At 43.3% G+C, this 13,965-nt stretch overlaps 1 protein-coding gene across 2 annotated transcripts in view; it reads right to left on the bottom strand.

Moving 5' to 3' along the window:
• The window catches only part of MGLL (monoglyceride lipase), a 103,929-nt gene that overhangs the window by 21,241 nt on the left and 68,723 nt on the right, over window positions 1–13,965 (bottom strand). For both annotated transcript variants that reach the window (XM_054978202.1, XM_054978203.1), the window contains exon 4: window positions 1,870–2,006. In XM_054978202.1, the coding sequence (XP_054834177.1) occupies window positions 1,870–2,006 (137 nt within the window). The remainder of the gene's footprint in view (window positions 1–1,869; window positions 2,007–13,965) is intronic.

The following is a 13,965-nucleotide window of genomic DNA, read 5'->3' as shown; positions in this document are numbered from 1 at the left end:
GCATGCAATGCTCCTGTCCTACCTGGCTGATGCCAGTTATCTAATATTTTCATTACTAATCCTTATCTAATTTTTTCTGTAATTGAATCCGCAAGCCATAATCAGGGCTGCGTTTCTGCTTTGATTAAAAAACTAAAATATATTTTCAAAAAAGTAGCATCTAGCTTGTATCAGGGAAAACACAATTCTGTGATATGGATAGATTATAATATTCGGTATATACCTGTCCTTTTTCTAGACATGTATGAGGACAGGGTGGGTGGTGGCAATGAACTGAGCAGAGCACTGAGAACCTTAGCATTGGGTGTTTGGAAAGGCAAGCCTTCTACCTGTTTGCTCAGCTCTTGCCTTTCTTTCTTTCTTTCTTTCTTTCTTTCTTTCTTTCTTTCTTTCTTTCTTTCTTTCTTTCTTTATTTATTTATTTATTTATTTATTTATTTATTTATTCTTGGCTGAACATCTTGACTAGCTGGGTGCAGGAGAGAGTACCTGTCTTAGAGCAATGGAGTGAATGAGAGAGAAAGCAAGTGCAGTTTCAGAAAGAGATGGATTTAGATCCATTGAAGAAGCTATCCATGGGCTTAGACAATTATATCAACTATTGAGCAGCTGTGCTATCCCCTTTTTGAGCAAGGTGCTGAACCAAGGCTCTTTTCTCACTTACGGTTTAAACCACCATTTATTAGCATTTCCCCCAATCGCAGTGGCTTTGGCATTGCACCCATTCATTTTACACGGTCCGCTGCAGTTTCAATTTGGTGTCTGTGCTTCATTTCAGACCTGTTTTGAAATTCCAGTGCAGTGTTGGGCTTTTGGGGCTTTGTAATTCATGTCTCACTTTTTTTTTGAACTTTGAGCATGTGTAATAAGGTGGCAATGTTGGAACCCATCCCCCCCTGCTTTTGCTGATTGGACTGTCCCCAGCCCACTGGAGAGGCAATTGGTGGCAGAGTTCTGGGGAAAAACATGTACCACTCTCATTAGTTTTTTTTAAAAGCCAAGCCAAGAAAGGGTTAAAGTGCTGCTGCTTCTTTCCCTCTCTACCACTTTGATTTGCAAATGGCTGTGCAAAAAGCTTTTTTTTAAATGAGGAGTAACTTACACTTTCCTAGCTTTGAAAAAAAATTTAAAAGTGTGGTCATACCACTGAGGGAGGAAGGGGAAAGCAGCCATTTAACCCTTTCCTGGCTTTTAAAGCCAGGAGAGAATAAGCATTAGTCAAAATTCAGTGCATTGGTTTAGACCCGCAAAGCAAATGGCTTGGGACTAGAATATCTGGAGGGCTGTATTTCCCAGTTTGGAACCCAATTTGGATTGGGAGTATGGGCATCAGCCTTTCCCTTCTTGCCACTTCCTTGATTTGCAACAGCCTTGGGGAGCTGCTATTTGACAGGTTGGGGAAACTTGTGTTTCGCCCATCAGTACATATAAGTTTTCCTCACGGGTTCCCTGGCAGTGTTCCAGGCCTGGAAAACAGCACAGAAGGAAGGTTTAAGCCTCCCTCCCCACGTGCTGTGCTACTGAGCTGTCCAGGGATGGAACACTCAGCACACGTCTGGTCAATTGGCCCCAGGGGCAATCTGGGGAGGAGGACCTGAGTAAATGTCATGTGTAATTATGACATGTGTTATTATTTTTTTGGGAAGACATCTGGAGCCCTAGAATATCCCCCTCAAGTCATCTAAATGCCCTAATTCCACTCTGTATTCTGCCTCCATGTTACATTTCTGTACATTATAATTGCTTTTAATATCCTTGTTAACTGCAAAAAAGAGAGAAAGAAGGAGAGGACAGAAAAGGCCACAGTGAAAGAACTGTCCTCTATTTTTCAACAGAAGGCTAAAATTCCGTTAAGTGCCATGCACTTACCATGGAATGCCCTAGAAGGAACACAGGGAGGCCTGGGTGATCCTTCTTCATGAGGTCAATGTGCTGCAAGCTGTCTCTGACAAACACGTGGAAGTCTGACACGACCATACGGTCTCCTTCACTCTGCCCGTGGCCAACTGTGGAAGGCAAAGGAAAATCAACCTGCTATGTCAAAAATATTTAACACCATTAAAATAAAGAATCTCTAGGCAGGAGTTGATATGAAATGCAATAGATAACAATGAAAAGATTATTTATATTCTAGTTAATGTACACAGAGCTCTGTATATGATCAGTATATGAATCAGGTGTCACACAATTACCAAGATAGGGACAATGGCATAATGCTTATCTGGTTAATAGTGGTGCCTATAAATACATAAATGCAAGACTGACTCACCTTGACCATGAACTAAAGATCATTCCTTTGTGTGAAGATCTGCTTGAACATTTCTACCCAAACAGGCAGCGACTGCTATGTAATGCATACCAGGTTTCGGTATGCATTACATGGCACTCCTGCCCCACTTAGAAGACCCACATATGGAAGCCTCCTTCCACACATAGCTCTCCTTTGTTGGACTGGAGTGTGTGTGTCCTTGGTTCAGGGTTAGACACTCATGAACTGACACCCAGAAAGATCATCTTTGTCAATTACCATCATTACACAAATACTGTATCTACGCATGAATGAATACATTCCTACATTTTCCGGCAATGACATACAAATTATTGCCCCACAACACTCCGCTGCCAGTTTCTAAAGCATCCAGCTTGAAAGGAGGTGTGGATTCAACTGCAAAAGGTTGAAAAGGCATTTCTGATTCAAAGACAGCAGCTGTTTTGGTTCAAAGCTGGATACAGGAGGAAACAACTGACAGTTAAAGAAATGATAAAGAGAACAGTGCCAGCAATACAGAGAAAGGAAATGTGGTAGCTGAAAAAGCTGGGAAGAAAGTAAGTCAGCTTTTACTGTAAATTTCAATGTTGGGAGTGTTAGGCTATTAATTACTGTAAGTGATGTAAGACTTCATATAAAACCTGGATTTCCTGAACCTCAGTGCTTGGCTTACCACCAGTAGCACTGCATGACCTCTTCAGGACTTTGGATGGCACTTTGGGCATCTTTTCATCCTATATTCTTCCATAAAACATCACTGGCTTCCTCAAAGATCAATTAAAAGTTAGACTTTTCATGACAACAGAGAAAAGAACACAATGAAACATTAATAGGAAAAAAAGAGCTCTCACTAGCGGTCCATATAAATGAAAATATAAGAGGCATTTGTTTAGGTTGTTCTTCGGCTTCATCCTAAAGCCTTATAAAACTAGATAATGGCTACATTCAGAAGTGTCAAGAATCTACAATGTGCACAAATGTGACTTGGTACGTTAGAATTCAGGATTGTGGGGAGTAAACTTACTCCAATTCACCTTTGCACCAGCATTTGTATACCAAGGGAAGTAGAGGTTAATTCATACCTGCAATCCTGAATCTTGAGAACCAGTCTAATGTAGTAGTTAGATTCCCAGGTTTGAGCCTCTGCCATGGAAGCTTGCAGGGTGATCTCGGGCCAGTCATTCACTCTCAGCCTAAGCTCCCAACTGTATTATGGGGATAATAATAACACTGACTTTGTTCACCACTCTGAGTGTGGCGCTAATCTGTCCAAAAGGACGCTATATAAGCACACTGTTGTTGTGGTTATTGTTGTTAATCATAAATTGTAGGGTGCTTTCTATCCCCAATCTGGAGAAAAGTGGGATATAACTGTCTAAAGAAATAAATTACAGATGATCTATGTAAAGGACCACCTACTCTTGCACAAGCCTACCCAACCACTGCAGTCATCTTTAGAGGCCCTACCTACTTCAGGTACCATTGCCTTCCGAGATTAGATGGGAGGAAAGGGCTTTCTCAGCTGTGACGCCAAACCTCTGGAACTTTCTCCACAGGGAGATTTGTCTGTTCCCTTCTGTCTGTAGAGACTTTTTTGTTTCATTTGGTGTACCCTCAGTGAGCCTTCCTTAATGCCCAATGTTTTAATTGCTGTTTTATGTCTTTGTATGTTTTTAAAACTATGGTTTTAACTGATTTAATGATTTTGGTTGATTTTAATGGTTTTATTGCAGGTGGCATCTCATTTTCCTCTCCACCACGACGTCCTCTTTCTCTTCCCTGCCCCCCATAGCCTCTCCCCCTTTTCCTGCTTCCTTCTCTCCTTATCCACCTTTGTCTGCCCCTCTGTTATCACTCTTCTCCCTTCCTGGCAGCCTCTCCCCAATGGCCATGTTGCATGGTGTTGGGTGAGCTGGGGCCAGTTGTAAGAGCTTACGGGGGTTAATTCACTTTTCCCTGGATCCCCTTCTCCACAATATTTCCTCTTTCCTTCCTACTGGTTCCCTCCTCCATATGCTCACCTTTCCCTATGCCCTTCTCTCCTTCAAACCCACTAAACCACCTATCTTTTATCTGCCCCCCATCTTCATCTATATTATATACTGCCTTTCCCCACTATGAGGATGCAAAGCAGCTTACATCATCCCCCTTACCTCCATATTATCCTCACAACAACTATGATAGGTAGGTTAAGCTGCAAATGTATGACTGGATCAAAGTCACCCAGTAGGCTTCCACAACAGAGTGGGGGTTCGAACCTGGGTCTCTCATATCCTACTCTGAAACTCTAACCAGTCTACTACACTACATTGGCTTGGGGGGGGTGTATGCTGCAGTAGGGTGAGTCAAGCAAGTCAGGTGGTATCAAGCTGCCTGGTGGTTGCTGCTGGGCTTGGTCCCAATGAGACCCCCTCAAAGGCTAAAACATCCATGGAAACAGTCCTTCCCTTTCCCTTCCCTTTTCCTGACAGAAACCAAGGCCTGAATGTTGCTGTGGTTGCCTAGCAATGGCCACTGAGGGCATCTGACTAAAGCTACACCCACTCCTTTTATCATTTTGGGTTTTTTTAACCCCCAATGTATTTTTTTTTAAAGATTTCTAATTTTTCTGCAAACTTGGGACATTTTTCAGGTGTGTAGGAAGATCTGTCTTGCCCATTCATGGCTCCAGTCTCTGGATTTAAGGATCCTCAGATCTTTGCCACTTGGCTATTAGTATATGTTTTAATTTGTTAGCCACCTTGGTGACCCTTATGGGGGCAGAGAGGTGGGATATATACATTTTGTTAAATATATTAAATAAAGTTTTTAAACTGTAAGAAGGGAAGGAACAGAAAGAAGATGTGTGTGCAAGCATGGACACAAACCATGCTCATACACAAATTTTGGCTTAATTGGAGTTTATTATGATGTGTGAATGCAACCCTGAAGACACAAATTCCTACTTCCAGGAATACCTGCAAAGAAGGGCAGGTTTTTCCTCATGGCAGGTATGCCCCTTTATCTTTAGCAGAAATCATTCAATTATACAGGAGGAAATAACTATAGTGCATTATGCTGATGTGTACTTTGCTAGTAGTTTTGGTTCTTAGAACACAAAAAAATTAATCCTAAAATGAGGAAAATTGTCCCATCTCTCCCCTCCCCCCCCACTAAAGCAACCTTGGCAAACACTGCACAGCTTGAATAAGAACTGATTGCAGACTATAGGAATAGGATCCAATGCAATTAAAAATAGAAAAATAATTATTAGGTCCCCCTCTCCCTTCTCTACTGCCAGATAAGGATTGTTTATTTCACTGGGCTATTGAAATTCATAATTATCCCTTGAGGAACAGAGCTAGAACAGCAATAGGCACTGATGATAAACTGATCTGAATAGGTGGCCCAGTGCCATATTATTGAGCCAAAATTACAGCTTCTTTACTGCATCTCTGATTTTCCAAACGGAAAAGTGCTGAATAGCCAGGCTGGGAGGGGAAGGTGGGGTTCAGAGAGATTTTTATCACCAGTCTGAGAAACATTTGATGAAACATTTTTTTGCCATCACCACAGATTTTTAATCCAGATCTCTCGTACATATTCCGTACGTGCCTCTTCAATTCTGACACCTTTAGTCTGGTGACACCTTACTCTCAAAACAGATTCCAAAATGGACACAACAGAACTCTGCCTGCTAACACTAATAAATGCTGATTAAGAGGTTTTACAATCAACAGATTTGCATGAGGAAAAGGGGGGAGGGGAAGCCAAGTGCAATTTTTAATAAATTTAAAAACAGACTGATATTTTGCTGATATTTTGCTGAGCATTTTACAGATTGGAATGATGACTCCTGCCCACCTTGTGTAGGCCCGCCCTGGGGTTGAGGATGTCCTGGAAGGAGGCACCCCCCCCCCCATGCCATCAGCCTACCAGACCTTCCCCAGTGACCTTAATGGCCAATCCACCCAGAACGTGTGCCCACAGGGAACTGAGCTTTTGGCATCCCACCTACTGCTCCCTGTATGGCTGTCATTTATCGCTCGTGTTGGTCACAACCATGCTGGCGATTTGTCATTGGATCGGATCTCTTTTGGGGGGAATCAGGGCCTCCTGCCCTGGTTCCCTGATAAGGGGATTCCCATAAGGAATCTTGGGGTGACGAATGGAGGTGCATGCCCAGTTCAGGGGCTGTTGGGGCATTCTCACTCCTAGGGGGCAGGGGAATCATAAAGGGGTGTACACCCACATGATCTCCCCTTCAATGCCTCTCCTTGGTTCCCCCCTCAGCAAGGGTCTGAGGGGGAGGGGTCATCAGCTGGCAGGCGGGCCAGCCGCTGTGGTAGGGATCCGATCCACGTGACGGCCAATGCTCTTTACTCGCTGTTTTACTTGCTGTTGCCAATAAAGTTGTGGCCGTTGTTTTCACCAGCTATGAGTGTGGTCTAGTTTTGTCGCCGTGCCTCTACCCTCCTCACCATCAGCACTAGGCTGCAAATGACCATATCATTAGCCATTTTGTAGTAACTGAGACAATTTTCTAAAATCTTCAATTAAAGACCATGCAGCAGGAGCATGGCTTGACTACAACAAACCAAAGGACAGCAAAATTCAGTTCTCCCAGGGAAAGGAAGCTGCAATTAATAGTTCTTTCTTCTAACACAGGCCTTACAGCTTCATATTAAACAAGGGCTTTGAGTACCTGTTTTGTAAATAGTGGTTTCAAATGTAATTTTAGCAACTTTAAGTTCAAAGGGGGTCATTACAATAACACTCTCCAGCATCTTGGTATTCAGATACTGTGGAGTTTTATTGACTTTCCTAGGGTTACTGGGACTCCACAGCTCTATTTTTCTGTTCCTTTGAGACTGTTCTCAGAGACAGAAATGATTACTAGCGTTTCCACTCCCTCCCTAGTTTAATTACATATACCAGATGATGATCCTTTCACTACTACACTTGATAGATTATTCCAGCACCTCCCAGATACCTCCCAATGTCAGCCTTCAATCCTACTTCTCCTGCTGCCTCTAGTATGCACAGATTACATGCCTCACAGTATACACAGGCTTTGTATGTAATAGCCAAAACCTTGAATTGAGCCCAGTGACTGATGGGTAGCCAATGGAGTGACTGCAGAATGGCAGTAATAAACATGCTCCATGTGGCTCCTGATAATAATTGAGCTGAAGTGCTCTGCACCAATTTAAGTCTCTGAGTTGACTTCAAGGGGAGACCTATGTATAGTTCATTACAATAGTCTAGTCTCAGTATTACCATGGCATGGATCTAGGTGGCCAGGTCAGCTGTGGCAAGGTAGGGGGGCATCTTCTGGGCTAGACTGAGTTGGAAGAAAGCATTTTTTGCAGCTGCATTAATCTGCTTTTCTAGCAACAATGCCAGATCCAATATAACCTCTAGGCTCTTAACTGAGTCTGCAAGGGATAACTGAACCCCCTCGAAAGTGGGGAGCTCAATGTTCTTCAATATCTCCACCTTCCTAACTGGTATCACTTTCATCTTATCTGGGTTCAGTTTCAATTTGTTCTTTTTCAGCCATTTGATGAGATTTGGCAGGCAGGTATGAAATTGATGATTTTTTTTTAAAAGCTCCCATTAGTGGGAGGAGAAAATGGCTGCAATAGGGATACGGTCAGGGAAAAGGGCTGTCATGTGGGCAGCCATATGACAGCCATCCCAGCTTTACTGCACTCTTTCCCAAAACTTTGGAGCAATGCAGGTTTGAGATAGATTGGAGAAATGCTGGGGAAATCTCAGGAGGTGCACAAATGCACTACAATGCTGTGGGGAGGGAGGGAAAAAAGCCCACTTCCCAACAGCACTGAATATGGGCAAACAACCCATCTCGCATTCCTTCTTCTCAGGAAACTACAGCGACTGTAATTCTGTGGGGAGAGGAGGATGGAACGATTTCTAAAGGAATTTTTAGCACCTCCTTCAACAGATAACAATTCCCATAATACTTTTCAAGAAGCAATATCTGACAGAATGTTATTAAAAACTGACAGAAATTTATAGAATACACAGCGCCCTGAACTCACTTCTCACTGTTGTTTGTATAACGAATACAACCAGTCAGCACTGAGTAGCGGTTAAGCATTTGGCTTAAAACTACAGAGGCCTGGGTTCAAATGGAGCTCACTGAGTGACCTTGAGCCTCCCACTTTTTCTCTCAGCCTCACCTACCTTACAGAGTTGTGTGTTCATGTAATAGTAGGGGGGTATTTCCAGGGTCGGCGCGCCCATTGAGGCCAGCTAGGTGGTGGACTCAGGCGCGGGGTGCCGGAGGGAGCGCTGGAGGAAGCGTGGGGGGCAGGAGCGTGCGCCACAGAGCAGCAGCCTCCTATCCCTCCCGCCCCGTGCCGCCACCAGCACACGCCCCCAGCCGGGCGCAGCTGCTGCGGGCAGGCATCTGTGGCGGTGCAGACAACTGAGCGGGAGAGCTTGGAGGCCACCCGTGCACCGTCACAGCCGCCCGCCACAGCGATTGGGCCGGCGGCGGTGTGCGCGCTCCCGTGATGACGTCACACGTGTTTGAAGAATGAGGTTAATAATAATCCTGCTCCTTTCTTGTCAGGGCAGTGTACATTTTCAGACTGCTGTTCATCCCCAAAATGAACTGAGAAAGCAAAGGTAACTTCATCCCATTCTCATCTTCCGCATGCTATGGCAATGTTTAACGGAGACACCCTGCTAATGCTTCATGGGTACAGCTCAGAGTGGAAGTAAGCTGTCTCCTCTCTAGAGAGCAAATTAACAAAGTGCGTTTTGTGCAGCGACACACACTAATACACCGTTCTGTAATTAAGAAGATTGCCGGGCCTCTTGCTATAGCAACCCATTCCGTTGTCCACCAGCACCTGAAGCTCTGGGAGGAGGAAATGTGGGAGAATCACACCAATGCACTGATATCAATTCTTGCGAAAAAAACATTGACTAATACTTGAGTCCAGTGGCTCCTTAAAAACCAGAAAGATTTCCAGGGTATAAGATTTTGAGAATCAAAGCTCTCTTTGTCAGGCAACTCTTCTACTACAGACCAACATGGCTACCCACCTGAAACTAATACCTTTTTCAGGTTGCTCTTCCCTATTATATTTGGCTTATGTATCTCATCCTTCCTTGTTGCTTACTTGCTTTATCTCAGTGACTAGTACTGAGAGGTTTACTGCCTCTGAACAGGAGGGTTCCATTTAGCTCTCTTGGTTAATTACTTTTAAAAAACAGATTAGACAGATTTATAGAATACAAGACTACCAGTGGCTGTCCACCATGTGGCTATTACTTAATTTTGTGGCAGCAAATTCAAGCTAATTATGTCATATGAAGTCTTCATCTGCACTAGGATCACTCACATGATTTGGGAACCTCTCCTATCATCAAAGATAGAGGAATCACAGTGTGATTATATAAGCAGTGGGAAAATGTAGAAATTTGGAATGATATGCTCCTTACATTTATACTTTATTATCTAAAAAGCACATGTTGTTTACACTTACAAACAGCTACTATATTTCTCATTGCATTACACAGAGCTCCCTCTTGAATCTTCTAATATCCATAATTTCCAACTCAGTCACTGCAATCCTATGCATAAAGATGGCAAGTTCCCCTGAGTTCAACTGGTCTTACTCCTACGTAGATGTGCATAGGACTGTAGGCTACAATATTTTAGTCAAATTAGTGGCTGGATCCTGCACTGAAGATGGGTGTCCCCTATAAGACCATTAAGCCCATAGGCTAAAATAACCAGGTTAGTTTCATGACATCCTATCTCTGAGTGCTAGTTAGCGGGGTGCCATAAGAAGGGGGACCTTGGCCTTCCTGATCTTGCTCATGGGCCTTTGAGGCCACCGTGGTAAACAGAATGCCATTGGTCTGATTCAAAATAGTACTTCTTAATTCCTTAATGTGAAAGACTCTGAAGGCTTGAAGGCTGAGGAAAGAATTTTTCCAGTCATCTCGAGCAAGTCAATTAATCACTAACACCAAACAGAATCTCTCAGTAGGCAGAAGCCCAAACACATAAGGGGACATTTGTTAATTATGTCACAAGAGGCCTTCAGCAATACAAGACTTAGAGCAATTGCAGCTAATTTAATAAGCGGGAGTGAGGATGGGAAGTTGCTCTATTATTCCCACTAGTGACCTTTTAGAAGATGCTGTGCTATAGCAGCAGGAATTAGTGTTTTATATAATAGCCTGTTACTTCTCTAAGTAGCAAAAAGTCAAAGATCTGGGTCGAATCCACATTACTCATTCTAAGTCACATGTTCCTCGCATTCCCAACGCAATCCCAGGTGCCGGTCACATTACCTCATTAAACAGATGCATTTCATTCGCATTTCTCCCGAATATGTGGTCACAGGTTTTCAACGGGAGTTTCACGGTGGCCGTGAATGGGCCAATGCGCAATTTACGCGGTTTTTTTAAAAACCACCCCCCTTCCTGTCTCTCCGGCCGTTCCGAGAGTTCCTATTGGCAGATTCAACTTGCAAGTGCTCCGTAGTCTGCAAAAGACTGTTTTTGACTTCACAGCATTGGATTTATTGATTATGCTGTTTCTGAATCAAATCTGGTAGTTTGAAAAATCATTTTGGGGTGAATCCATCCTCAGAACGGACTCACGAAACTTCCTTTTTAACTGTTTTTTTTTATTTTATATTACTGTAATATCGAAATTACAAAATATCGAAATAATGACACTCCAAGGAAGTGAAAGTTCAGTAAAATTCAGGCACTGAACTGTCCTGCATAGGAAATGACCACGAAAGCTTCTCACATGCTTCCAAATTTCCCAAAAAGAAACGGGAGAGAGCCATCAGTGCTGTCAGTGGGGGAAAGAGAGGCATCATTATCTTCAATGATGTTTCTTTATAAGGCAAGATCGAAATAACGGAAAAGTGCGCTCAAAAAAATTTTAAAAAATGGGCGGGAAAAAAGGTCCTGCCAAAAAAAGCGGTTTTCGAGCGGCCGTGTGACCGGAGGGACGCGCGAGGAAGACAGATCGGAAGCAGGAATGTGAACGAAGAGGAAAAAATCGCGGATTGGAGGCAAACGGAAGATATCCGATAAACATGCAGGTAATGGGTGAATGTGGATTCGACCCTGGTCTGATCTGGATACCACCCATAATATGGGCAAGCCAGAAGAAATGCTTAACACACTGTCCGCTCCATTTCTGAATCATTTTAACTTAATCAGAGGGACGGATACTGACAGAATTCTAGCTTCTGTGAAGGCTACTACTTGTAATTTGGATCCTTGCCCATCCTGGCTACTAAAATCTTCCAAAGACCACATAAAGGAGTCCTTGATGTCCATCATAAATCAGTCACTAACTCAAGGCACCTTCCCTCAGCCTCTCAAAGAGGCAGTCATTCACCCACTACTTAAAAAAAAACATCCTTAGACAAAAACGTTGTAGTCAATTATTGCCCAGTCTCTAATCTGCCAAGCAGTAGTTGACCAACTCCAGGCCTTCTTGGGAAACTCTGGTGCCTTGGGCCCTTTTCAATACGGTTTAGGCCAGGTTATAGGAAAGAGACGGCCCTAATGGCTCTAGTTGATGACCTCTGACTCAATGTAGACAAAGGCTATGCTTCATTATAGTTCCTCCTAGATCTATCTGCAACCTTCGACACAGCAAACCATGTCATCCTATTGAGGTGTTTGGAGGCAAAAGTGGGTATCAGGGGATGTGACTTGGACTGGTTTAAATCATTCCTCATGAGACAAACTCAAAGGGTTGCTATTGGAGACCAGCTATTCTTACTGTGGGAATTATTTTGTGGGGTTCTACAATGCACAATCTTATCCCCCATGTTATTCAACCTCTATGTAAACCTTTTGGAGAACTCATCCATAGCTATGGAATTGGATGCCACTGATATGCAGATAATACTCAGCTCTATATCTCATTATCCAAATCCCCTCATGATGCAATAGAGGTACTGTTGCTGCTTGACAGCTGTTGTCAATTAGTTGAAAGCAAACAAATTGAAACCAAATACAAGACGGAGGTAATGCCAGTTGGAAAAGCAGAGATCTTGAAGGACATTGGCCGTCGTCACATGGGCTTCTATTTAGCGTGAAAATGGCGCAATTTCCCGGCAAACATCCACCTTATTCCAACACTGATGCGATTTTCTCTCTTCTGCTTTGTGCTTGATAGTCGCAATATTTTGCGCCTCAGTGTGAATGCCTCACATCGATGTTTTTCGCCTCGCCACGCCATAGGCCCACCTTTTTTTCTCTCCTCAATCCCAGAATCCATTTCTCCCGCAACTCCCTTTTTTTTGGTAATAATGTCCTTATATCGCTATAACGACATCACTCAATGAAATTTTTCTGCTGAAGAAAACAAGTAAAAATGACTGAATTGCCATTAGAGAAATTTTTATTTTAACCCCAAACCACACCTCGCTAAAAATGGCTGTGTTCAGTCATTTTCTGGTTTTTTTTTTAACATTAATGTTATTCCGTTATAGCGGAATTAAACGCCAAAAAAATTTTTTTTAAAGGAGGGGGAGCTGCTTCTGCGCCCATTAGAGAGAACGGAACAGAGCGCTTAGGTGTGGACAGCTGGGAGCGCGAAGAAACGCGAGGTGACCCAAAGAAACGTTACTGTGCCGATATCAGCGATGATGCTATATGCTGTAAATTTAACGGAACAGATGCCCGTGTGACGACGGCCATTGTGCTTCCGACCTTTAATGGAGTTCAGTTGACCCTAGCTGACTCAGTTAAGAGCTTAGGGGTTATACTAGACCCAGCACTACTGCTAGAGAAACAAGTAAATACAGCTCCAAAAAAGGCCTTCTCATAACTCAGACTAGACTGGAAGATGGCCCCTTACCATGATTCCTGACACAGTAACATTGAAACTAGACTACTGTAATGCACTCTCCCTCAAAGCTGACTCAGAGATTCCAGCTGGTGCAGAATGCTACAGCTGTTTACTCTCAGGAACTAGATGGAGCATACATATCACTCCCATTCTGCAGTCATTTCCATTGGCTTCCCATCAGTTACTGGGCTCAGTTCAAGGTTATGACCATCATATTCAAAGACCTTCATGGCCTCAGCCCCTCATATCTGTGCGACCGCCTAACCTCCATGTTCTGCCATGGCAGTTTCACTCATCTGAACAGGGTCTTCTGAAGATATCACCCTACAGTTGAGCAAAATCAACAGCTGCCTATGCACATGCTTTCTTTGTGGTAATCCCTACCTTATGAATCAGCCTGTCTGATGTGGTCAGGAAAGCCCCTACTCTCCTGGCTTTCCACAAAGTATGCAAAATTGAATTATTCAGGAGGGCTTTCTACCAGATTACAAGACTATGTCAACAGATAACTCAGAGAGATGGCTTGGTAGGAACGAAGGACTGAATGCTTTGCTACTGAGCACTGTCTGCTGATGTAGATATGCACCTACTATCAAGTTTCCACACTGCTAATCATGCCATGGAAATTAGTTATGCTTTGTTTCAGATAAATTTCATCTTGATGCTCTGCTTTATGCTTGTTTAAAACAATTTCTGATGCCATTCCCTATTTATCTGTTTCCCCGAATGTCTTAACTGTTCTTCAGTACTATCCTTTGCTCAGTGAATGTCCTAGCTGTCAAGTATATTGTATTGTCACCTGTACTGTTGTAATCCGCCTTTGATCTCCATGAGAAAGATGGAC

The sequence above is a fragment of the Eublepharis macularius genome, chromosome 4, assembly GCF_028583425.1.
Source record: "Eublepharis macularius isolate TG4126 chromosome 4, MPM_Emac_v1.0, whole genome shotgun sequence".
Lineage (NCBI taxonomy): Eukaryota > Metazoa > Chordata > Lepidosauria > Squamata > Eublepharidae > Eublepharis > Eublepharis macularius.
The sequence above is the reverse complement of the archived record's forward strand: the minus strand, read 5'-3'. Positions and strand labels throughout refer to the sequence as shown.